The 25,374-nt window shown below is 37.7% G+C and overlaps 1 protein-coding gene across 2 annotated transcripts in view; it reads left to right on the plus strand.

The window, feature by feature from the left end:
• The window catches only part of atxn10 (ataxin 10), a 215,871-nt gene that overhangs the window by 58,466 nt on the left and 132,031 nt on the right, over positions 1-25,374 (plus strand). Inside the window, exons 6-10 of one of the 2 annotated variants that reach the window (XM_072552312.1) lie at positions 4,915-4,995; positions 6,208-6,379; positions 9,514-9,622; positions 12,721-12,890; positions 13,428-19,273. In XM_072552312.1, coding sequence (XP_072408413.1) covers positions 4,915-4,995; positions 6,208-6,379; positions 9,514-9,622; positions 12,721-12,890; positions 13,428-13,457 — 562 coding nt within the window. In that variant the 3' untranslated portion in view covers positions 13,458-19,273. Of the gene's footprint in view, positions 1-4,914; positions 4,996-6,207; positions 6,380-9,513; positions 9,623-12,720; positions 12,891-13,427; positions 19,274-25,374 lie in introns of those variants that run through there. The other variant, XM_072552311.1, reaches the window with a different exon arrangement.

Genomic DNA, 25,374 nt, shown 5'->3' on the forward strand with positions numbered 1-25,374 from the left:
ACATCACTGAAGGTCTTGTCCAGAAAGATCTCGTTCTCTCGGATGAGCCTAAGGTCTTCGAGTTCTTTTGTCAGTGCTGCAATATGCTCGGTCAATTGCTGAATGTGCGCACACTTTCCACACATATACGAGCCAGACACATCAGAGTCGTTGACTTGCCACATCAAACATGTAGCGCACTGAACCAGCTGAGCAGTCATGTCTTCACCCTCTTCAACTGTGGCGTAATCTCTTTACTCAACCTCCTTATCAAGATTCCTGAGCTGAAGCCTCACTCTTCGATCTAAACTTCCTTAGACCCTCTTCCTATGGCAACTCTGTGGACTCTTAATTAAGGTTAGAGGAGGAGGGAGGGAGGGAGACCCTACTTTGTAGGACCTGGGGTTTAGAACACACCCACTCTAATAACAATCACTTACCTACCCGACCAGCTTTGCGCTCCGTCTGAACTTCCGCCCAGCTCCAGCCGCTCTCTGCTGCGAAAAGACCGTTGGCGTCGAGGTAAGTTCTTTATATAACAATCACTTACCTACCCGACCAGCTTTGCGCTCCGTCTGAACTTCCGCCCAGCTCCCTAGTTCCTTGGAAATGGCGTCACAGGTAGACAGGGTGGTGAAGAAGGCGAAAGTGAGGACTGTAGATACTGGAGATCAGAGTCAAGATTAGAGTGGTGCTGGTCAGGCAGCATCAGAGGAGAAGGAAAATCGACGTTTCAGGCAAAAAGGCATTTGGCACGCTTGCTTTCATCGGTCAGAGCATGAATTGCAGCATCATGTTACAGCTGTACAAGACACTGGTAAGGCCACATTTTGAGTACTATGTACAATTCTGTTCACTGTCCCATGGGAAGATATTATTAAACTGGAAAGGGTGGCAAAAATATTTACAAGGATGTTACCAAAATTAGATGGTTTGAGTTATAAGGAGAGGCCAGATAAGCTGTAACTTTCTTCACTGGAGCTTCGGAGGCCAAGGAATGACCTTTTATAGAGTTTTAGGAGAGGCATAGAGAAGGTAAATAGCCATGGTCTTATGCCTAAGGTGGCGGAGTCTAAAACTAGACAGCTTAAGGGGAAATATTTCAGAGGAACTTGAGGGGCAAAATTTTCATACAGAGGGTAGTACATGTATGAAATGAGCTGCCAGAGGAAATGGTAGAGGTGAGTACATTGCTAACATTTAAAAGATAATTTGGACAGTTACATGGATAGGAAAAGTATTGAGTGATATGCACTAAATGCAGGCAAATAGAACCTGATTTGGTATGGATGAGCTGGGCTGAAGAACCTATGTCTCTTCTGTATGACTCTACGACCAAGTGATATCTGCTATTTCACTCCTGATTGGAGCTCAAATTTTAAGATTAACTGTCAACTTCTATTCTACAGCAGTGGTTTGGGAACAGAAATCTCCTGACATACAAATGATAGCCTGTTGTAAGGCTTTAGGAAACTTTATTCTATTAAATAATGATTGTGTTATACTGCAGTGTAAGTATTATAAAAGTTGCACTATGTAAAATCTAATGATCGCTTTGAAAGCAGACTGAAATCTGACAAGCTCTAAGAAAACTAGTCTTTCTAGTTGGAGCTTGCGAACAGTGTACTATATTTAGTAGTGTGTGCACCAACATATTATGTAGAACACCTCGCGTTTTCACATCAGATTTTAAAATCAGTATTTATGTTTGTCAATGTTGCATCAGCTATATATCTCTTTTTACTGACTAGCTCCTCTGTCTATCCAGTATCTGTAACCAGTATCTGTACTATAGTGAGGTTGAAACTAGTGTTGCTGTTCTGTAAGTTATTTCTATGTACAAACTGTGTAAATTACTATTTGAAAAATTTAAAGTTTTGCAAAGATTTGCTTTGAAAATATGGTTAATCATATTTGACCTCTGATCAGTTTAATACATACAAACATGTAAGTATGCTTGAACGCCCATTGTTAATTACTCCTTGCCTAGTTATAAAGGCATGAACTGCCCATATAACACTTTTCCCCATTATACATATTGAAAGAATATTACCAAAGATTAGCAAATCTCATTATTTAAGAACTCTGTGCTCTGGACAAGGCTTAACCAGTTAGTTATCAGCACAGAAAATTAGCTTCATACTGTGTGCCCAGCTTGTTTAAAACAAAATCTGCTAGCAGCGGGAGGTTTACCCTGCAGGTTTTGTTGATGAATAAGGCTGATTGGTACTCGAGGTACTATGGACTCTCTTAGCTATAGGATCAGATTACTGACTCTGATTCAGAGGCTTCTTATTGGTGGGCATGTCATGATGATCAGGCACCTTAATCCTGAAGATCCCCAACAAAGATATTTAAAGTGTCAGCAATGTCAATTTTGGAAAGAGAGTTCACGATGAGATGCCATTTTTCTTTGAGAAATTACTGAACAAATTTAATTTGCTTTCCTTCAGATTAATCAGATTACAATTGTGCAAGGCTCTGGTCCCTAACTGATTAATGGTGTTCTCGTAACCAGAGAGAACTGTCATATATATAATGTGTATCTCATTCACTCCACCTTATCTTTTGCCTGTTCCATCTCAGTGATGCTGAAATCAAGAACTACACTCCTCATGCCTCCTATGCTATGTTTATCTACCTGATTTTAGACTAGAATTTGATGTTACAAACTTTCACATAAAATAGTTTATGAATACATTCACTGAACACCCATTTCTATATAATTGATATTACAATTGGTATGACTACCTTTTAAAAAAACTCTGCTTTACAAGGATGTATTAACAATTAAGCTACAACATATTTTTGACCGACTGCAGCGGTTTCTTGTTCCTATTTGATATTTTAGTATTGAAAAGCTGCACTTTGTTCCTGTATAATTAAATAATTATTTATTGCAGGCTGCCATGGTAATAAATTGTTGTTGTGCTTCAGGTGCAGTGCTTTGGCAGTTCTTTTCCTTGTTTAAATAACTTTTAGTTTCTGATGTATGTTTGTTTAGCTTTTCTGGTAAATTAGATTTTGCTTTGATTGGCCTTATGAAAAGTTATAGTTGAGGTCATGACAGTAACTCCACTTCATTCCTAGATATTCACCCATGTCCCTGTGCTTAGTTAAAAGATATTTAATTGAGAAGTGACATTTTTCTTCAAGCATCTGGCCACCAGACTCAAGCTACCATCTTTGTGGCATTTTTTTGTTTTTGTGCTTAATTCTTAGCTCCCAGTACCTCAAATGCTCTTTTTAAACTTTTTTTGGTTTTCTTCCTATCTCCTGTAAAAGTGCTAAACTCATGTTGGCAGGGAGTTTGAGCTTTCATAGCAGACCAACAGTACCTCACCATATAGTTGCTTCTCTTTCTAAGCTGACACAATGTTGGAAAACTACTTTCTCAGTGCATGTTGCTGCCAAATGTGATCTGATATCCAGCAGTACCGACAGATTACTGTCTGGATTAATGACCCCTGCTAATGTTTCTTTTTAACTCATTCACTCCACCTTTTCTTCTGCCTGTCCCATCTCAGTGATACTGAAATCAGGAACTACACTCCTCATACCTCCTAGTTTAGACTAGAATTTGATATTACAATCTTTTAAACTGGTCCTAATGAAAACTTGATGACTGGAGCGCCCGTATTTAAGGAGATTAATAAAAGAGCCAATGGGATATCATTTTAGCACAGAAAGTGTTTATAATTTGAAATATGTTACCTGGTAAAGTGGTAAAAACAGATTTAGTAGAAGCTTTCAAAGGAGAATAACATCTCAAAGGCGAAGGAGTAAATTTTGTCGGGTTAAGAGGAAAGGTTTGTGGAGTGGGACCAACTGAATTAATCTTTGACAGAAATAATATAGAGGTAGTGGGCTGAATGACTTCATTCTGTGCTGTGCTATGTTAAAGGAGTATTGATCAGAACTATCAATTTAACTTTTGTTTAGATGAAGATATTTATTGGTAAGAATCACAACCCATCTGCTTTATATTGCAGTAATATGAATCTTTGAGTTTAAATAGTAGAGATTTGAGCTGAAATATTTTGGCATAGATTTACGTTACAGAATTTTCATCCATTTATGAAATACATTTGCATTCAATTCATTTTTGGTGGTGATGTCAGCCATTGGCGATTAAGCCACATTTTGGCTGCACAGATTGCACACCAATTGAGGGCAATATAGAGTTGAATCCTCCCTGAGGGAAATAACTATATCAAGGATTTTAAATGACCTCTTACTTTTGAAATCAAGTTGGACTTTAACTAAAATCATTGTGGTCTTGCAGGAAAATTAAAATTGTGTAACTTCAAATGATATAATCTGGCAAAAAATCTGCAGTTTTCTAAATATTCATTCATCTGACCAGAAGACTTGAAGAAAACATTGAGTCAAAATATTTCAATTGAATTTTAAAAGTAACATACTTAAAATTTAAGAAAAACATTGTATTTTATTTAATGTATAAATTTTGAAAGCCTTGCTTCATGACTGATTATCAAGTAGTGTGCAAACTTCCCTCTAAGTTGCATGACTGCACTGCAGTTGTGGCAGTTGCAAGCCACATGGGACAAATGTGCTACAAGCAAGCAGCAGTCCTTTTTCAAATGTATGCATGCATCAGACTCTTAACAGAATTCCTTAGTGCAACAAAAACTGGTCATGCACAGCAAAGGAAAATTCAGGAGAAAACTAGTTGTAGCTCAGCGACATAGGAAATATAGATGATGCATATTGTACCAAGTAAATAAATGACAAATCTTTTACTTGATTTCCTGTAAATTGTATTTGTTTCAAAAATAGGCATTTTGTTGCAAATATCTTGAAAGTATTTCAATTTAACTGTGACTGTTCGTTCTTGTAGGATCTTAAGAAGCGATCATTGAAGAATGTTGTGATAACAATTTAAAATCTTACAACTTAATATTTTCTTTTCAGATTTCTGATTGTGACAGACCAATTTCTGAAATGTCCAGACTTGATGGTGGAGTTGTACATAAAATTGAATAACCATGAAAGGTAGGACAAAAGTTCACTTTGGAAAGCTGCTTTACGATCTTTGGTCCTAGCTGTTCAAATCTTAATATTTCCAAACATACCTGTTATTTCTTTATACTTTTACAGATAACATCAAATTCTTACAAGTTTGGGTGTTTTTCTCAATTTGCTATAAAAGTGTACTTTTTAGATTGCTCTGGTTCGATATAATGCCAAAGTACTTGAGTCAGGTTGACCTCAGAAGCTGTAATTTTAAATCTGTGTCAAACAGGATGATTACCCGAATCAAGCTATTGTACCCACTGCTGACTGATCATGATTTTAGCATGGAAAGTCTACCTTTTAACTTTTTGTTGCCTTTTCATTTAAACTGTGAGATTTACCCCTTGTGCAGAGTAAATAGTGATTTTTCAGTAGTTCAAAACTTGATTTCCCACATACTCACTTGTGCCCTCTGTTACTGACCCTGTTGAATTGTGTGCCTATTTGGAAAAATCTAAATAGTGCTTATTATGAGAATTTTCTGTGGGTGTCTGCACAAGGGCAGAAGGAGTTTTGCTGTGCCTTCTCCAAAAGGACATTTCATTTATTCCCATAAACCTGCTCTGATCATTTTCTCTGGGGTGTGTGGAAGCTGTGCCCCAAAACAGTGCTTCTCAGAAATTGGAAGGGAAACCTGAGTTTTACAAGCAGGTGAGAACACACCACCCTCTCTATTCAGCTTAATATGGATATCCTTCCCATTTCAAAAATGTTAAAATGCCTTTGTAAAGTGAAAATGTTTTCCTTGATGAAACATATTGTTTGTCCATTTTATTTAGATTACCATCTTGTATTTTCCCTAAAAGTAGCCATTTTCTGTATCTATTTTTTAATGTAATTCTTGCGAGGCTGTGATAGTTGAATAGATTAAATTCTGTTTTTATCTCCGAATAATGTAATTAATTGAAGTCTGACGTAGGAAATTTGAAAAAATATAAATTTTAATAAGGATCTACTTTTACAGATGTTAGCAAGATAAATTTAAAACAGAACAAGACCATACATTATATTAGTGTTCATAAATCCCTTTGAAGTTATATATTGAAAATAATCGGATATGCATTATTTTGCTGTTAGTGATATCACATGTTGACTTTATCTATAATAGGTGCTTTGCAGGAACTTTATATATAGTGAATTTTCAGTAGGTGTTGCAAAGTCACAGCTCTGCCTAATAATCTTCTGTTTCAGGATTGTTGTATTGGATCTGATTTCTGTAAAGTTAAGTGAGATACTGGGATGTCCAGCTGGCAGTGATGACTTGAGTGCTCTTATGAAGTTGATGCAATTCTTGGCAAGCTGTTTCCTAGAAAAATGCATGGCAGTTTTGAAATTCACCTCTGCTACTGAGGAAGAGAATGAGGTATGATGGAGGTTTAACCCACTTCCGCCGAATCAGTTTGAAAAAGACCGCTTTAATTTCGTAGCGCTGTTCACATTGTGTACAAGGCTTCAAATAATTGTTTTATTGCCAGCTTGTGAAGAGGGTAATTTGGTGGTGTTTGGCTGTGGTTTGAGCAAGGCAACCTATTTAGATGTATTGCAAGGATTCACTAACAATTGCTGTGATCAATTTAACAAATAATTCTAGTTGATAATTATTGTTTCTCATTGCCAAGTTACAGTTATGAACATAGGTGTTCTATCAAAATATAGAACAATTGCTTTGACTTTACAGAAATATTTTTCTATTTGTTCTTTGATGATCAGATGGGTGACACATGCAGGCAATGTAAATTACATGTTCTAAGGTTCCCTGGAGGTATTACGTTGAACCCTAATTCTGTCATTTAGTTTTTGACTTGATTCATATGTTGAGCTGATAACTTAGGGGTCACAGATATTCTCCCAGGAAGTTAGAGAAGAGGAAAGCTTTTGCTGGCCCTGAAATTACTAATACTTACCACTGTGGGATTTGAATTCATGAAATTCTGGTTGTTGGTCCAGTACCATAGCCAGGTCATGTAATCGTGCTGACACTACATCTCCACCAAATTTTGGTGCTCTGATCAGGATTCTATCCTCTCCTGACACCTTGTTGTTCTTTAGAATGATTTTCTCTACTTCATGCCAGGTTTTGGTTGTGTTGAGTTGGTCGTGTCAATGCCCTCACTGAAGCTATGACAGCATGAATGTTAGAGTAAACCTGATAAGACAAAGGTCCTTTACCAAACATCCCTTCCGCAATGACTGCCCCTCCACTTCCCAATGATCAAAATCTACAAAGAAGCTTTGAACATTGTGGACCATTTGGGATCGTAATGTCAACAAGGAGAGAAAATGTAACAGTCAACATTGCCTTCAGTGTGCCAGGGCAGATTTTAGCTCCCCGAGAGAGCATCTCAAACCACAAACTGAGAGCAGTAGTGATACCTGCACTCCTATGTGGTTTAGAGCCATGGACTACGTAGTATAGGGATCTCAAAACCCCAGAGAATTTCCACTAGAATTGCCTCTGCAAAATTCTGCAAATTCGTTAAATGTAGGTGCATCATGTCAGTATTCTTACTCAGACATTAAAGCATTGGCCATGTTTGATGAGCTTTGAAAGGTCAGACTACTTCATCTGCATGCATGACATGAGATTTCCAAAATAAACCCTCCACTTGGAGCTTCAACACAGTAAGCAAGGCACAGAGAAAATGTTTGAAGCACACACACAAACCCTCCTTGAGAAATGTGATGTTCCCATTGCCACCTGGGAAATATTGCCCCAAGATTGCTGAAGTGGAGAGAAAGCATCTGGGACCTGTAAAGCTGTACACCTAAAGTCTCCTCGACAACACAAGCTGAAGTTGAGACTTGACGGAGAAAGTGCTTCCTCCCCTGTGACAGAGACTGTAGGTCATACATTGGACTCTTCAATCACCTAACAACTCCTTTTCAGTACATCCCCAATCACGAGGAACTACCTAAGAAGCAAAGATGATGACCAGGAGGCAACATATGGATGAGTACTTTGTACAAGCAGCAAGACAGAAAACCCATCTCATTCTATTGACAGCTGATCTTGAATATTCTTATACAAATACAACATCTAATGTCTAGCTGGTTTTTTATTACACAAAGGTATATATTTTCATATTATGGAGTCATACAATACGGAAACAGACCCTGATGTCCAACCAGTCCATGCCAAACATAATCCCAAACTAAAGTAATCCCACCTGCCTGTTCCTGGCCCATATTGCTCCAAACCTTTCCTATTCATGTATCTATCTAAATGCCTTTTAAATGTTGAAATTGTACCCGCATCAAGACTAATTCATACTATCACTTGTTCTGCTCTGTTAATCCATAATCCCTTATTTCATCCATAACACTGCATAATTATTTGCATTACCATTATCTACCATTCTAGATCCATGTTTGAAATGCATTGGACACCTGAGCTGTTCATTTATAGAATTTAATTTTCTACACCACCAGCACCAGTCTGTGGCCGTCAGTAACATAGAATTTTTTTCTTGTCTTTCAGACTGAAGAATAGACTAGGGATTTTGTTATGCCTTAAAAAAAAAGAACCTGAGCTTCCTATGCCAGAATTTTTTGTTTTTACGCAATGACAGAAATATATTTAGATAGACTTCTTTTGCCTTTCCACCACCTCTGTTTATTCCAAAGGCTGCCATTGAGAGATGCTCACTTTTTAATATCCGGGTTTTTCACATCTGCTTTGTGAAAGATGCTAATCCACATGAGTTGAAGCCAGGATCTTCAAAGTGCCTCCTATTTCTCCATATTTTTCCCAATTCTAGAAGGTTTAACTACATTCCCAACTCTGCGTCCTATTCCTGTCTGGATATCATGACTGACTACTTGATTTCCCTGGACAACAGGGTGTTTGGAAGTTTTTCAAAGTCTGTTTGTTTTCTTCACACTGGTGAGACTAATGAGGTACTGCATAAGACGCATTCAAATCTGACTGAAATTGAACTTCTGATACTCTGGCACTACCTGCGATTGTGAAGAAACTGTTAGTTGCCAGTTATCCTAGTCATAGTTGCTTTAAAAAGCTGGTGTATGCTCCCACAGACTGGAATTGTTTAAACCCTTATGGGCAAAGCAGTTATTTTTTGATTAATTTATTTTTCCTTCCTCCTTATATAACTGTGTACTTCAATCTTAAAATAGATCAGTTCATTTGCCCTTATTATTGAATGGGCTTAATTATTGAATGGGCTTTATTAACTCATTTGTCACATCGACAAATTCGAATTTGGTCTATACATAGAATCAATGTGCTACTTGGAAAAAATATCAACTCTATTTGGTTTCGCTTTAAATTTTGACAAGAACGATTTTGCTGTAAAATTATTTTGAACCTTGTTATGCTTCTAGAAGTACTATTCTCTAAATCTATAGTTTGGGATACTTATTTAATTATAAAATGTCTCTTCGTGATTTGTCTTATGAACTCATTGTCTGCTTTTTCTCTGTGAATCATTTTTAGGTGTGTAACACATAATTTATCCTTTTTTTTTATGTTTTGCATAGGAAGCCCTTATTGTAATCAGGCTCCTTGATATTCTTTGTCAAGCAACTTCAAACTATGAAAAGTTCAGTTATTTGCAGAATTCACCTGGTCTGCTAGAAACCGTTGTTGGTAAGTACAAAGGAAAGCTAAACTTTCTTGCAATTGTTCCACATTTCTGAATGGTGTTGAGAAAGTTACTGTCAAAAGAAATAAAAAGATATTTGTTCTGAATTTTACATGGAATGTTTAGTTGTTACTTTAGTAATTATTGCAGTGATAGTTTTAAAATATGAAACTTGTTTATTGGAGGTTATAATCAGATTCATAAACCAAAAGAACAAACTGTTGGAAGGTGGAATAGTTAGGACCAGGATATGAAAGATCAGAGTTAAGATTTTGAGTTCAGTGACCATTCTTCAAATCTGCGTTTCTTCAGCAATTTCTGATTTTGTTTTACATTTCCAATGTGCACAGTTCTTTGTTTTATTTTATTGTAAAATATTAGTTGTAATCTTATTTGAGTTAGGATCCATGAGCTATTTCACTTAAAGCCTTGCCGACATTGAATAGTTGGCCAAGAAAATGAGCCACGTGGAATATGAATCCTTAGCGAGTACCCAAGTTGTGCTGCAGATATTTTGCTAATCCAATGACCTGAAAATATAAAAAGGGCAAAAGACTAAAAGAGAACAATAAAACGTTGTTCTCCATCTTCCATAAATTGACCAAAATTATTGCAGTGATACATATTACTTTGATGTAGCGACAAATGCATCATTACTAACAGACTGATAATATTGGCCCCTGTTTTTGCATTCAGATAACCCCGGATAATATAGAACAGGCATTGGGATAATTGATTAAAATTGAAAATTCACAACATTAGCAAAAACTGAAATTTGGCAGAAGTAAGGCTTGATTGATGGTGAATTATTTTAGGATATAAAGCTTATTTATGCTGGAGACAAAAGCCTACATTTTGTTGTTGTAGTTGTAACTGAGAAGCTGTAAGTGTTATCAAGGAGCAACGTCTGGTAACTTTACCTTATAGTTAAACACTGAAATCAGCAAGTTGATGTCAAGTTTTCCTTGCTCCTTCACAAGCTTTGCTGCATTGTTGTCGTAATGAAGGCTCAATGTTAAAACATTTGAAAGTCTACAGTATTTGCTCACTACATACTCACCAAGACAGGGGACGAAACGTTTGCAAGACAAATTCCCAGCTCGGCGAACAACAACGAGCACCCGAGCTACAAATCTTCTCCCAAACTTTGAATACTCACCAAGTACATCAGAATAAGCTCACATTTGAATATTCAAATATAAATGAATTTTTAATAGACTGATAAGTCTTAATTAATGTCAACATCCTCCAGTTGTGTTGAAAATGTATTTTTTACGGTGGTGAGTCTTATTGCTTTGAGTGTTCATTGTTTTACATTTTTAAAAATTGTTTATCTCTCAACCTCTCTGTATATGGTTTTCTGAACCAGATTTTGCATTGTATTTCCTGCTGTAGTTTTTGCATCTTATTCTTCAGTTTGTTTGGATGAGAACAAGTAGTTTTCACGCAAATCCACATACCCTGAAGAGGGCACCACACTATTTTGACTGATTTACAATTGTCAGGCACAGTGGAAAAGCTAACTTCAACACTCTGTACAATTATAGTCAGTGGGGAGTTTGCATTTGACTGCAAAATCCCGACCAATACCATTGCACTGGACCACATGGATTTTGTTAAAAGTGGTCTAAACAGAATTCTTTTGGATAAAGCTGAAGCATAACAATTGGCAGATTACTGGAAGCTTGTTAAAAGTAATAGAACAGTGGAAAGAAATTGAACAATGATGTTTGATAATTGCATTGAGGATGTGTACTGACAATTGTGCCTTTTAAGGATTTTTAAGACACAGCAATATCTGGCAGAGAAGAAATAACTTGCATTCATGTAGCACCCTTCATGAATTCAACACGTTCCAAAAATGGGAAAAAAAACACTGTACAGACAATGAGGTGCTTTGAGTATAGTTAAAGTTTTAATGTAGGGAATGTCACAGTCAATTTGCATCCAGCAACTTCCCCCAAACAGTAATGGGAAGATACTGATCAGTCTGTTATTGTCATCTTGATTGTGGGATAAAAATCAGCAAAAGCACTGGAGAGTTCCACTTGCTTTAGCTTCCTTATAAAATTATGAAATTACCTTTCTAAAAGATAGGGCAATGTTTGTGTTTAGTGCATAACTTTTTTTTTCAAACAACACACTGTTAATCTAACAAGGAAGGAAACCCTTTGTTAGTAGTGAAGTTGAACATGCAAGTGGTCTAACAGTGAATGAATTTTTGAGAAGGACTGGGTCTTAATATGAAAGAAGAAAAGAGAAATCAATGGTTGTTTGATTTTTTTTAAATGTGACCAGATTAAAAGCAACACTTGGCAGATAAAACCCAGTGGCTCACTACCAGGATCCCAGGTTCGATTCCAGCCTCTGGCGAATGTGGAGTTTGCACATTCTCCCTGTGTCTGCATGGGTTTTCTCTGGGTGCTCTGGTTTCCTCCCACAGTCCAAAGATGTGCAAGTCAGGTGAATTGGCCATGCTAAATTGCCCATTGTGTTAGGTGCATTAGTCAGAGGGAAATGGGTCTGGGTGGGTTACTCTTGGGAGGGTTGGTGTGGACTGTTTGGGCCGAAGGGCCTGTTTCCACACTGGAGGGAGCCTAATCTAATCTAATCTAAACCCACATTGGCAATGGAAAGCGTTTTAGCACAAAATGGAAAGGGTACGTATTGAGGTAAGAGGGATAAAGGGAGTAATTTGAGTTCTGTGGGTGGATGTGGAAATCAAATTAAACTTTAAATTTAAAGTAAAAATTACCACCTCACATGAAATATAATTAAGAGAAATATGGATTTAGAAGTTGAGGGAACAAATGCCAAAACATTCAGATCGTAATATACATGTTAATGTAACATAAAAACATTAGCAGTTTTAGATCTATTTTTAACTGTTTACTTAAAATTGTATGTATATAACTAGTACATATTGCAAATTGTGAAAAGCATTATGAAAAAAACTGCAGGACCAATAACTGGCAAATGAAGATTGGAGAAACATAATGCGTTTTTGACACTAAAATGGCATTTTTATTTAAGATTGAACACATTAATGCAAATAGGAGACATCATATTGATATTTTCTCTTGAATATCACATTCTGTTCTAGATCTTTTATATCAGACGCATCTTGCAGGCAAACAGCAACAGAATATTTTCAGCATAAACCAATCTTTGTCATTCACTGACCAGACCTTCCACCCTGCTGTTGGTTTTAAAGCTCATTTGATCCATCTCATTGGGAATCTTTGTTATCACAACAATGAAAACCAAGATAAGGTGAGAATTTTTAAAGTAAGACTTTTGTTTATAAAAAAATGGCTTAGTTGTGTTTCTGAATTATACTGGAGACATTAACTCCTGATTCAAGGAAGAACAGCACCATTTTAATTTTATTATTCAAGATCTTCAAGCCATTGCAATAATGTGTTTCATTGTGTTCTTATGTGAGCTCTTCAGTTCACTGTTAGATTAACAGTGTGTTGTTTGAAAGGCCAGACATCTTAGTAACTGTTAAATTATGTTTATTGTTACATGATGCATGATGCTAAGGCCAAGAAGGCTCCAAGCTGCATAGAATCCAATTTCATTATAAAACACTAACACAAGAGCACAGAAATTACAGTGACGTTGCAGCTTAACTCATGCTCATCTATATATTCGTTCAACTGTTTCACAACCTTCCCCATGTGACACACCAAAAGCATTTTTCCAATTTCCAACTAAACATAATGTGTTAACACTATTAGCTGAAACAATGAACAAAAGGCATCCCCTTTATGACTGACTGTATTTCAACACCATCTTTTCCTGAAGTCCTTTTCTCAACAGATCCACGTGTTGTGAAGATGTCTCAAATTGCTGAGCTGGTCATTCAGTGTGGTTTAAGACAAAAACAGCAAGAAGACTGAAATCACTCTTTCACCAACAAAAACAAAGAACAGGATGAGTGACAACATCCCGAAGTTCAAAGCACTGAAAGAATAACTGACCACTGAACATTATTTCTTTCATGATATCTTCGAGCAAGTAGAAGATCTGACAATAAAAGACTCCTGCATGGTGAAGTTGCATTTGTCAAAGAAGTGAAGAGTATCATCATTCAGTTGAATATCAGAACAAAATCTTGAGATTCCTATGCCATATTTTCTATTCTAGGACAAAGGTTTGAGTCAATTTTCAAGAAGACTGCAATGGATAAATTGACTTCTTCACAGAATGCAAAAGGTGCCAGTTACAACACTGGCTGTTAAGTGCTATTAAGCAACATCTGCTCAGCAATAACCTGTTCAAAAATACTCAGTTTGGGTTCTGCCAGGGCCACTCAGCCCCAGACCTCATTACTGCCTTCATTCAATTATGAACAAAAAAGCTGAATTCCTGAAGTAAGGTAAGAGTGACAGCCATTGACATCATGGCTGCATTTAATAGAGTATGGCATCAAGGAACCCTAGCAAAACTGGAATTAATGGGTATCAGAGATAAACTCCTTGCCGGTTGGAGTCATGCCAAGCACAAAGCCTGTACACCATCTGCAAGACGCAAATCGGGAGTGTGATGAAAAACTCTCCATTTGCTTGGATGGGTGCAGCTCCAACAGCACTCCAGAAACTTGGCACCGTCCAGGACAAACAATCTTGATTGGCACCATATCCACAAGCAATCACTCCCTCCACCACTGACACTTAGCTGCAGAATATACTACCTACAAAATGCACTGCAGAAATTCACCAAAGATCCTTGGTGAGTACCTTCCAAATCCATAACTTTCAACTAGAAGGACAAGGGCAGCAAATACATGAGAACACCACCAGCTGCAAGTTCCCTCCAAGCCACTCACTGTCCTGTCTTGGAAATATATCCCCATTTCCTCACTGTCGCTGGGTCAAAATCCTGGAATTTCCTGCCTAAGGGCATTTTGGGTCAGGGAGACTGCAGTCGTTCAAAAAGGCAGCACACTACCTCCTTCTCAAGGGCAACTAGAGATGGGCAACAAATGCTGGCCCAAGCAGCAACACATCCCGTGAGTGAATACATGTTTTTAAAAAAAGTGAAGCGTCAACCATAATCTCTTCAACCATTGCACTGAAAAGCAAGCAAGACTGCATCCGAAAGCCGTCATAAACCATTTTGGATGAAGAAGTAAATAAGAAGAACTTCCGAATCGCTGACTGTCACGTCTGGTAGTGTCCCTGGAAAACTAGTTTGAGACTAAAGATTTTCTGGGCTCTTGTACAAAAGTAGAGCCTTACTGCATATACGGAGTGTTCTGTTCCCTGTAGTTTTGGGCAGTTTCACCAGGCACACCTTGCATGCGCCAAGTGAAACAGCAATACCATCGCCTCCTTACAGTGAAAACTACTCGAACTTCCCATCTCTACTTCAACACGTAATACCCTCCTTATTAGTACTGCCAGTCATGCAGTCAGACTTCACTGAAGAATAGCTGAAGAACTCTGCCCCTTTGATCTGGAAGTGCATCACATGAATTATGATATATAGCATCTAGAACTTGAGAGTCAGGTTCTAGTTGGTCACATCCTTGCCAACTCAACACATTTCTCTGATGCTGCAAGATGTAAATCTGGTCCCTAATAACTTTACGATTGTAGATAATTATTACTTAATTACAGTCTTCATGAGTGTGGCGCCTCAGATGCTGGATCTTGACTTTTGACGGCTAAAGGCAGATGGCCTTTTCAACTGCAGCCCTGAGACAATTCTGTCCCAGTGGAACTCTATCTTGTTTACCATCTAAGTGCTTTCATTAGTAATGAAGAGTCCTGAAGAGGTGGGGACTGCTGAGCTGGTGTGAACGTGCTGCCACTTCAGAATTTACCTTACATTGCCTCATTTTGGGTAAGTCTTCAAGTACTTCACACCATTTTTGAAGCCTGTTGAAGATAGCAGTAATTTCAGATTCAGAAACAAGAAAACTTTACTATCAGAATTTTTGACTTTCAATATGACCACATCATCATATTTTGTTGTAAGACCAACAATATCTACTTGACCAGTGGTCAAAGACCATTATTTCTGCTTGTTCAATTTGCTGAATTCTCCTTTATTTGGAGTATGATTTACTTCTAAAGGATGTTCTCTCATTGCAGAATTGCTGATGGTAGCCACATCTGTCATGGAATGCCCTATCATGAACTATCTTGTCACCCATGATTCGTCCTTGTATTACAATATCAACACTTCAAAATAATAATTCTTGCTTTTTCTCGCTTTTGACTAAATTCTTGTTGGGCAAGGGTCTTAGGGCCTAAATCACTCACTGGCTCAAACCAAGCCTCAGTCTTACATTGAATCATCCATTCCTACCCATTGTCATTATTTTGCATTCATCCGTTCTTGTGCACTGACTCACTTGTTGGAAAGTCAGCCCTTGTTATGACTGAAATAAATCAAGGAGGTTACTGTCAAATATCCAAAAGACCTCATCTCTCAAGCTGAGTCTTTGCATGAATTAGCGACATTATACAATTTGGGATCTACTGAGATTACTGAATGCTGAGACCCGTGGGCTGACTGTACAGATTTGACACCAAAATCCTCAGGACTGACTGAACGTCTGCTTAGGTTTCATCAACACTTAGCCTGAAAAGGATCTCTTTGGTATTGGATCCGTTGCATACAAGTACTTACTCACCTGGAGCTGTTGCTGTTTCAAATGGAGATCTGAAATGATTCTATACCTGTGTAACTCCATCTTGATACCATCCAAGAGCTCTCATCAGTATTGAGAAGCCCAGAAATGATGGGGACTGTTGAACTGGTGTAAGCATGCTGCCCTTTAGGATATACCTCACTTTGTCTCATTTTGAGTAAGTCTCAAGTATTTCACATCCTCAGATAAGCTATTGGCAAAATATCTTTGGAAAATCTTCTTTTGAATCCTTTTGCCTCAGTTCCTCCGATTCTTCTGGAAAAAAAAACCATATATCTTAGACTGATACCTTAGTCCTGGTCACCAGTTTTCGTCATGTTCTCCTAAGTTCTTTGGTTGTGAAAACAAGCTCAGATCCTAAGCCTAACCATCTTAAACTGCTTCATCAATGACCTTCCTTCCATCATAAGGTCAGTGGTGTGGATGTTTGTTGATCATTGAACAATGTTCAACACCATTCATGACTCCTTGGATTCTGAAGCAGTCCATATCCAAATGCAGCTAGATCTAGACAATATCCAGGTTTGACCTGACAAGTGGCAAGTAAACATTATGCCTCATGAGTGCCAGGCAATGTCCATCTGCAACAAAAGAAAATGTAACTTTTTCCCCATGTATTCAAGGCATTACTGTCACTATTCTCCCACTATCAACATTCTGAGGGTCACCATGGTCCAGTAGCCAAACTGGACTAGTCATACAAAAGTGGTTGCAAGAGCAGGTTAGAGGCTGGAACTCCTGCATTGAATAAGTCACTTGCTGATTTCCCATAGCCTGCCATAGAGTGTGATGGTATTCTCCCATTTGTCTGGATGAGTGCAGCTTCAGCAGCATTCAAGAAGCTTGGCACCATCAAGTGCAAAGCAGCTGGCTCTCCTCCACCAGCACATAACGGCAGTACAAAATGCACTGCAGAGATTCACCAAGTCCTCTTCAAAGGCACCTTCCAAACTCATGGCCACTATTGTCATATTGTGTGTGTAATGTAACAAATGGCACTCAAACAAATCATGACCCCTGGCAAATTATATGTTAAATGTGGCTTCCTGTCAATTAAAGCCGAGGCATTGAATAGATGTTGCATTCAGTAACTGGTAACTTGGCAGTATGGGGCAGAAAAATGTCGAACCATTGTCTGGCTACAGCGTTATCATGAGGAGATCTTTTCTTTGGTACTACACAGAATTGTACAATTGATATTCAGTTGAAATTTCTACTGGATGCTAAAACTATTTCTCTTTTGACTTGGTTTTACAAGTAATAGTGATTTTTGACATTCTTTAAAAAAATGGAACATTATAAGCAGGTTGGTATGGTGATGCAATAAATATTGCAATTCTTGCTCACAGTTTTGAGGACATTAGGTGAAGCTCGTTTGACTGAATGGAGGAAAATAAGGCTTCATAAAGTTGAAAACTGGAATGAAAAGCAACTGGGTGGAAAATGTGACATATTAACTGGTTATTCTGAGAATGAGAGTGAGAGAGACTGTAAATTGTATTATTTACAAGTAGGTATCTTCAGGTATTCGCAGGAATAGAAAGGTTTTAGAGGGATTTGGGCCAAATGCTGGCAAATGGGATATTAATTTAGGATATCTAGTCAGCATGAAGAAGTTGGACTAAATGGTTTGTTTCTATGCTGTACATCTCTATGACTCTACAATTCAAGAATATTTAAATGGAGAGAAGCTGCAACAAAAAGGGACTTGGGGTACTTGTGCACGAATCTCGAAAAGCTAACAGCAGGTAATCATGAAGGCTAATGGGATGTTGAACTCTTTCTCAAAGAGTTTGGAGTATAAAATTAGGGAAGTCTTAATGCAACTGCACACAGTGCTGGTAAGACCACATCTGCAATACGTAGAGCAGCTTTGGTCCCTTTACTGAGGAAATTATCATTTCATTGGAGGCAGTTCAAACAAGGTTCACTCGAATGATCCCTAATATGGAGGGATTACTTTATGAGCAAAGGCTAAACAGATTGGGACTGTACTCGCTGGAGTTCAGAAGAATGAGAAGTGATCTCATTGAAAGATATTAGATTTTTAAAGATCTTGACAGGATAAATGTGGAGAGGATGTTTCCCCTCTTGAGAGAGTCTAGGACCAGAGGGCATAGTTTTACCAAAAAGGGGCACCAATTTAAGACTGAAATGAGGAGGAATTTTTTCCTTGAGAGTTGACAGACTTTGGAACCTCTTGCCACAGAGAGCTGTGGAGGCAGAGTCCTTTAAGGCTGAGATAGTTACATCCTTAATCAGTAGTGAATCAAGGGAACAAAGGAACGGGAGTAGGCTATTCAGCCCCTTGAGCCTGTTCCACCATTGAGTGAGATTGTGACTAATCAAAGAATAGAGGTTTATGCGGTAAATGCAGGAAAGTGGATGTGGGGAATTTTTGATCAGCTGTGATCCTGTTGAATGGTGGAGCAGGCTCAAGGGTTCAAATGCCTATTCCTGTTTCTATTTGTTACGGTCTTATTCACAGAGTAATCGGACGGGAAATATTAAATAAGTGTCAGCAGGCAAGCTCAATAAGAGGGGATGGGGTATGTATAGTCCAATAATTGTAAAATGTTTTAACTCTGTCACTTTAGGCACAAACTTTTTATATTGCACACGTAGGATATAAATCTTATTTTTTTCAAAACTCCTTCAGTTCATGGCTTGAGTAACTCTGACCTGGACTGGTTGGACTGAATAGATTGCTTCTGTCTTGTATATTTTACATAATTCCACATAATGTTCTTTGTTCTGACATGTTTTCTGTATGGCCCAGAAATGTAAAATTCTCGAAGGGGATGGTTTGCTCCGTTTAAAAGAAATGTTGACAAGACTGCACATGATTCTATTGCAATTCTACCTTCACTATAATTAGAATGAAGTTTGCACTGGTTGCTTAAATTAATAAATCAAGTTGTCTTGCATGTGGCAGTGTATGAAATTAAAGTGGCTGTTGATTGGAACCAGAATAATAAATAACCTGTTTTTCAAATAAACTTGAGTTGGAACAAAATATTTAATTGAGTTGTGTGCATGATTCCTAAAGTTTTTAAGATTATAAGTGATGAATGTTCAAAGCAAATCCCATATCTAATGTGCTTCGTAGAAACAATGTTGGTTCTATTTACCTGCAAAATCCACAGCGCCTCATTATTAACAAATAAACAAAGTCAACTGATTTGTTACTTTTTTTTTCGTCGCTTTTTATTATCTGGATATCTTGTGACATTTCATTCAAATAAATTTGAAATTATATGTTCCTTTTCAGGTTCAGGGAGAAAGTTTTGTGTGAGGTGTGAATGGAATTTTGCAACTGATGGTTGAAACAGCACAATTAGAGATGTAGTGAATGAGCTGGCTAGGTTTTTTTAACTTCTTCCAGACAACTTTTATTTGTGTTTCTTGCAATGCAGTTGAAGAGAAAAGCTTTTAGTAATGTTTCTAAGGAAAGACGAGAGCTAGTAAGGAGGACTGTTGTGGGAATTACATGTCAAAGGACTTGATGGGCATAATGTTGCAGAAATAGGGGACATAACTGATAATGTGCTGAAATAAGTTGAAAATTAAAAACAGTAGTGAAAAATGAGAAAAATAAAATTATTTCATTTTGTATGAATGGCTTTTGCATATTCAGGGCATCCAAAGTACTTCATAACAAAAATGTTCTTCTCAAGTGTAATCACTGACATGTTGGCCAACATTAGTATTGCAAGGACTCTCAAACACAAATAAGATAAATAACCATGTCATCAGTTTTGATGCTGTTGGTTTAGGGCTCTGAGAGAAGTCCCCTCATCTTCAATAAGTGTCATGGCAACTTTTATGTCTACTTGAAAAGGCAGACAAGGCCTTCATGTAATGTCCTATTTGGAAGGTATTACTTCTCAAAGTACTGCCTGTATTATATTCTCAAAGATCAGAATTCTGAACAAAGCTGGCACATGAAGATTAAAAAGCTGGAGATCTTGAGATTGGAAGGAACCATTTTGTTTGTATTGAGGGGAAAACATCAAACCAAGTTGGAAACATCATTGAAAATAGTGAAAAAAGGGAAAACAGGAACTGGGGCAAATTGATACAATCAGAACATAAAGATGTAGCTGTTAGGGAGAGATAGAAATGTCTGGTGCGAAATTTGCTGTGAAGTCAGACATAGATCATTTTTGGAGACACAGAGATGAAGTTAATTCAGTATTCCTTAAAGGGTCTCCTGCTGACCCAATCTGGAATACCAAGCGAGGATAAAAACTTGAAGCTAGATGTTATAAAATTGAGAAGATAATCTGAGTTGTTTCAGGAATTAAAGACAAATTGGAGGTCAGTGATCTGAATATTTCAAAGCTTTGGCTCATGGCAAACAACATCGTATTTTTGGAAACTTAAATGGCAATGAAAAAATAAATATCATTGTATAATTATTGGTATATAGGTTGTTGGCCAATTCAAATTGGACATCTTATTTTAAATTGTACTTCGATGTAAAACATCCACTTGGAGTGGGCAATATAGTCTCTCTTAGTAACTAGGGATAACTGTAAAATTTCCAAAACAATTCAACTACATGGTGGTAGAGAAACATTTTCAATCATCTACAGTAAGTAAAATAATCCTGATTTACTACTCTAGACTGCATTGATTGTGCACTAGTTTAGACCTTGAAAGTCATTACTAATTTTTCTTTGCATTCTTGGCAAACAGCCTGAATGTGTAACAGTATTCCCCAGGAGCACATGTGAAGGGTGTGTAGAAAATGAATTGTGAAATGAGGAAAATACTAAGAGCAGGTTACTTTTCAAAATAAACATTTTCTAACTGCAATCCTGCAAAATATTGTTCACAGGCATGCCTAAATTTCAATTCATGCCAGTAATTGAGTCCATCATTCTGAAGAATATAAGTGGATCCTTTAATTTACAATCCAAATAAAACTCTTTTCTTTGTCTCAATTCTAAAAACATAACCTAATCCCTTCAGACCAGGTTAATAAACTCTCTATAAGAGAAATATAAAACGCTGGAAATAGTCAGTATAGAGTCATAGAGATGTATAGCACGGAAAACCTTCAGTCCAACTCATCATTGCTGACCAGATGCCTTAATTAATCTAGTCCCATTTGCCAACACATGGCCCGTATCTCTCGAAACTCTTCCTATTCATATAATCATCCAGATGCCTTTTAAATGTTGTAATTGTATCAGTCTCCACTACTTTCTCTGGCAGCTCGTTCCATACACACACCACCCTTTGCATGAAAAGGTTGCCCCATAGGCTCCTTTTAAATCTTTCCCCTCTCACTAAAAACCCATGCCCTCTAGTTCTGGGCTACTCCATTCTTGTGTATTTGTCATGCAACATCGCTGAAGAGAGAAACTAAGTTAACATTTCAAGACAATTATCTTTCATTTCAATTCAAAATATAAAGTACAGTGTCTCAAATCCTGGTGTCCAGAAACTGTATTCTTTCAGAATGTGTAATAAGAAATATTTTCATGACATTGTTTTCTATTTACCGCTCATCATGAATGTGGATCCTGGTTGCTTTTATATCTGGGCAGCTTTCTGCCTAAAACGTGGCTGTGCCCACAGTCTAGGATATGATTACAGGTACAGGCTATTTGTAATATTTGTCAGAACAAGTGACATATTTAATATTACTGACTTTGACAGCTGTATTGAAGTGTATTTTTGAGCAACAGCCGGATGTCTACTATGAGGCTATGAAAATTTAAAGGAAAAATTTAATTGAGTAAAATAAGAAAAGCTTTGGTTGTACAACTTGACAGCTTCTGCATTTGTGCAGTGTGGCACCAGATACGTTACGTGCTTCAACAGTTGCATGTCAGTTCTATTCCCATGCTCCAAGCAGTCCTTGACCCCACCCCATCTGATTCAGCTTTAACCAATCCACCCAACTTGAAACTCGGAACTATCCAAAATCTGGAACAAAGAGGGACTAAATAGTAAAAGATGTGTGGTACATTGTCAAAGTGACTGGTCATGAGACAAGAAGCAAAAGATGTGTCCGGAGAAGATATAAATGATTCTACAATGAACAGCTGCCAACCAAAAGCAGAAAAATGGCAGAATAAAATCAAAATCTAAAAATGGAAACAAAATGGGAAGAAATTATGGTCTGACATTATAGATTTCCAGATTCAACATAAATCTAACAAAGTGCCCATTTGAGAGAGGAGTTACTGTTCCTCAAGTTTTTTTAATTCACTCACGGGATAAGGGGCACGGGCTAGGCCAGCATTTATTGCCCTTCCCTAGTTGTCCAGAGGGCAGTTAAAAGTTATCCGCCTTGCTGTAGGTTTGGAGACATGTGACTCCAACATGTAAGAATGGCAGTTTCTTTCCCTAAAGGATAATAGTGAACTAGATGGGCTTTTCCAACAATGGACAATGGATTCACGATCATCATCAAACTCTTAATTCCAGATTTTTATTGAATTAAGATTCCGCCATCTGCCATGGCAGGATTCGAACCAAGGTTCCCAGAACATTATCATGGTCTTAGGATTAACAGTCCAGTGATAATACTACTAGGCTGTACTTCCCTAAATTCAGTATCATTAGAACACTGCAGAAGGCCAAGGTCAGAAAAATGAAAGTGAAAGCAGATCAAATGGCAGGCAACCGGAAGCTCTGGGTCACACGTCAATTGAATGAAGACATTCACGATGTAGCCAACCAATCAACCTTTGGTCTTCCCTTTGGGGAGCAGATTTCCATCATTTGCTATTTTGCTTTTGTATAACATGTTGATCTTTAGTAAGCATGGTAAGAGTCAGTATTTTGCAAAATCTCTTAAATTTACTTGCTAACATTGTTTCTTTGTTAGCCTCTTGATCCATGGTATTGGCTGCACTCTAATACTTTGTCTAAATGGTCGTTCTGAAATAGGCTGATGAACTATTTGATAATTTTATCTCTATTATATGTTCATATGATGATTCTGTGACATCTGGCAAATGTTCAGGAACAGGAGCCAGACTTGATTCATTTTATCCCTTGTTAGCACAGGTGCCAACAAGAGTTGTTGCAGTCAATCTTGAATAATTTTTAATCTCATTTGAGCGTGTTATAGCCTTTAAATTTATTCATTCGTAACATTAGTAGGAGCACTGGGACTTGCTTGGCCCTATCTCTTATTGACATTTCCAAAATGCCGCCTAATAACGTGATGTAAATTTGTTCATTATAGTCAAAGATGTTAGTGTAGTGTGATAAGTACATGTTCCTTGTGATTTATTTGTGTTCACTGTTCCTGGATCATAATCCTATATTTTATGATGCTACGAATTTCACAGTGTTGATTTAGCTTTCATGATCAATTATTTCTGAAATCTATTTGTTTTACTTCATGGGATTGGCATGTCACTTTTATTGTCTATATCTAATTTCCTTTAAGAAGGTAGTTAGCAACCATGAGCTGCTGCAATTAATCAGGTTCACGTACACTCTCACTGTTGTTAGGAATGAAGTAATAGGAATAGTTTATTCTTACTTCTCATTTGTGGAATGTGGGCTTCACTGGCTGGGCAAGCATTTGTTGCCAATCCCCAGCTGACTTGGCGAAGGTGGTGATAAATTTCCTCATTGAACCATTGTAGTCCATTTGGTGTTAGTACACCCACCATGCTGTTCGGGAGGAATTTCCAGGATTTTGACCCAGTGACAGTGAATTAATGGTGATATATTTCCAAGCTAGGATAGTTGGTAGCTAGGTGTTGTTGCAGTTGGTGTTGACCCCATGAATCTATGCACTTGTTGTTTGAGATGGAAGTCCTCATGGGTATGGAAAGCACCGAGATCTTTGGTGAATTTCTGCATTGCACCTTGTAGATAGTACACACTAATTTGATTCAGGATTAGTGGTGGAGGGAGTAGATGCTTGTGGATATGGTGCCAGTCAAGTGGGTTTCTTTGTCCTAAATGGTGTCAAGCTTCTTAAGTGATGGAGCTGCACTTGTCCAAGGAAGTGAAGTGTATTCCATCATACTCCTGATTTGTGCCTTGTGGATGGGCAGATTTTGAGGAGTCAGGAGGTGAATTACTTGCTATAGGTTTCCTAGCCTCTGATCTGCTCTTGTAGCCATAGTATTTATATGGCTAGTTAATTCAGTTTCTGATTATTGGTTTCTGTCAGAATGTCATCAGTGGGGGATTCAGAGATGATAATGCCGTGGAAGGTCATAAGGTGATGATTAGATTTTCTTTTTTTGTTGCTGATGGTCGCTGCTGGCAGTTGTGACATTTGGGCATGGACTGCTTCTATATCTGGGGAGTCACAAATGGTGCTAAATATTGTGCAATCGTCATCGAACAACACCACTTCTCACCTTATATTGGGGGAGTAGGATTTAGTTGAAGATGATAGGTCCTTGGATATACTATTCTTGAAAGGTTGGACAGAAATGTCCTGGAACTGAGATGACAAGCCTCTAACAGCCATCTTCCTTAGTAGTCACTATGACTCTGGCCATTGCAGAGTTTTCTTTATAGTTTCCATTGATTCCTGTTTTACAAGGGATCTTAATGTCGAACTTGGTCAAATGGGACCTTAATGTCAAGAGCAGTCATCTTGCACTTCACCTGTGGAGTTCAATTCTTTTGCCCATGTTTGAACCAAAGCTTCCACTACCTTCGTCAAATATTAATTGACTCTCTAACCCCAAAAAACTGAAATCCTGTGCCACCCCAGTTCTAGTTTCCAGCATGAAGGGAAGCATTCTTTCAGCATCTACCCTGTAAAGTATTAACTCCATTAAGTGTCTGCACAACCTACTCAACATTCTCTCATAAGACTGCTCTTTGGACCCAGAAAGCATCTTCATGAACGTTCTTTGAACTGCCTTTGGCAACTATATCCCTCTTGAAGAAGGTAACATACTTAGAAAGTCCTTGAGACTTATTGTAGTGCTACGTAAGGTCTCATGAATGCTTTATACAGCTGCAGCAATTTTCATTACTTTTATGTTCCATATCCATTGTAATAAAGTCCATTTGCCACCTAAGTTGCATGCTAAGGTTTTTGTGTTTGAAGTATAAGGTCATCCTGATCCCTCTGCTCCTCTGCATACT

This window comes from Chiloscyllium punctatum, chromosome 32 (genome assembly GCF_047496795.1).
Source record: "Chiloscyllium punctatum isolate Juve2018m chromosome 32, sChiPun1.3, whole genome shotgun sequence".
Lineage (NCBI taxonomy): Eukaryota > Metazoa > Chordata > Chondrichthyes > Orectolobiformes > Hemiscylliidae > Chiloscyllium > Chiloscyllium punctatum.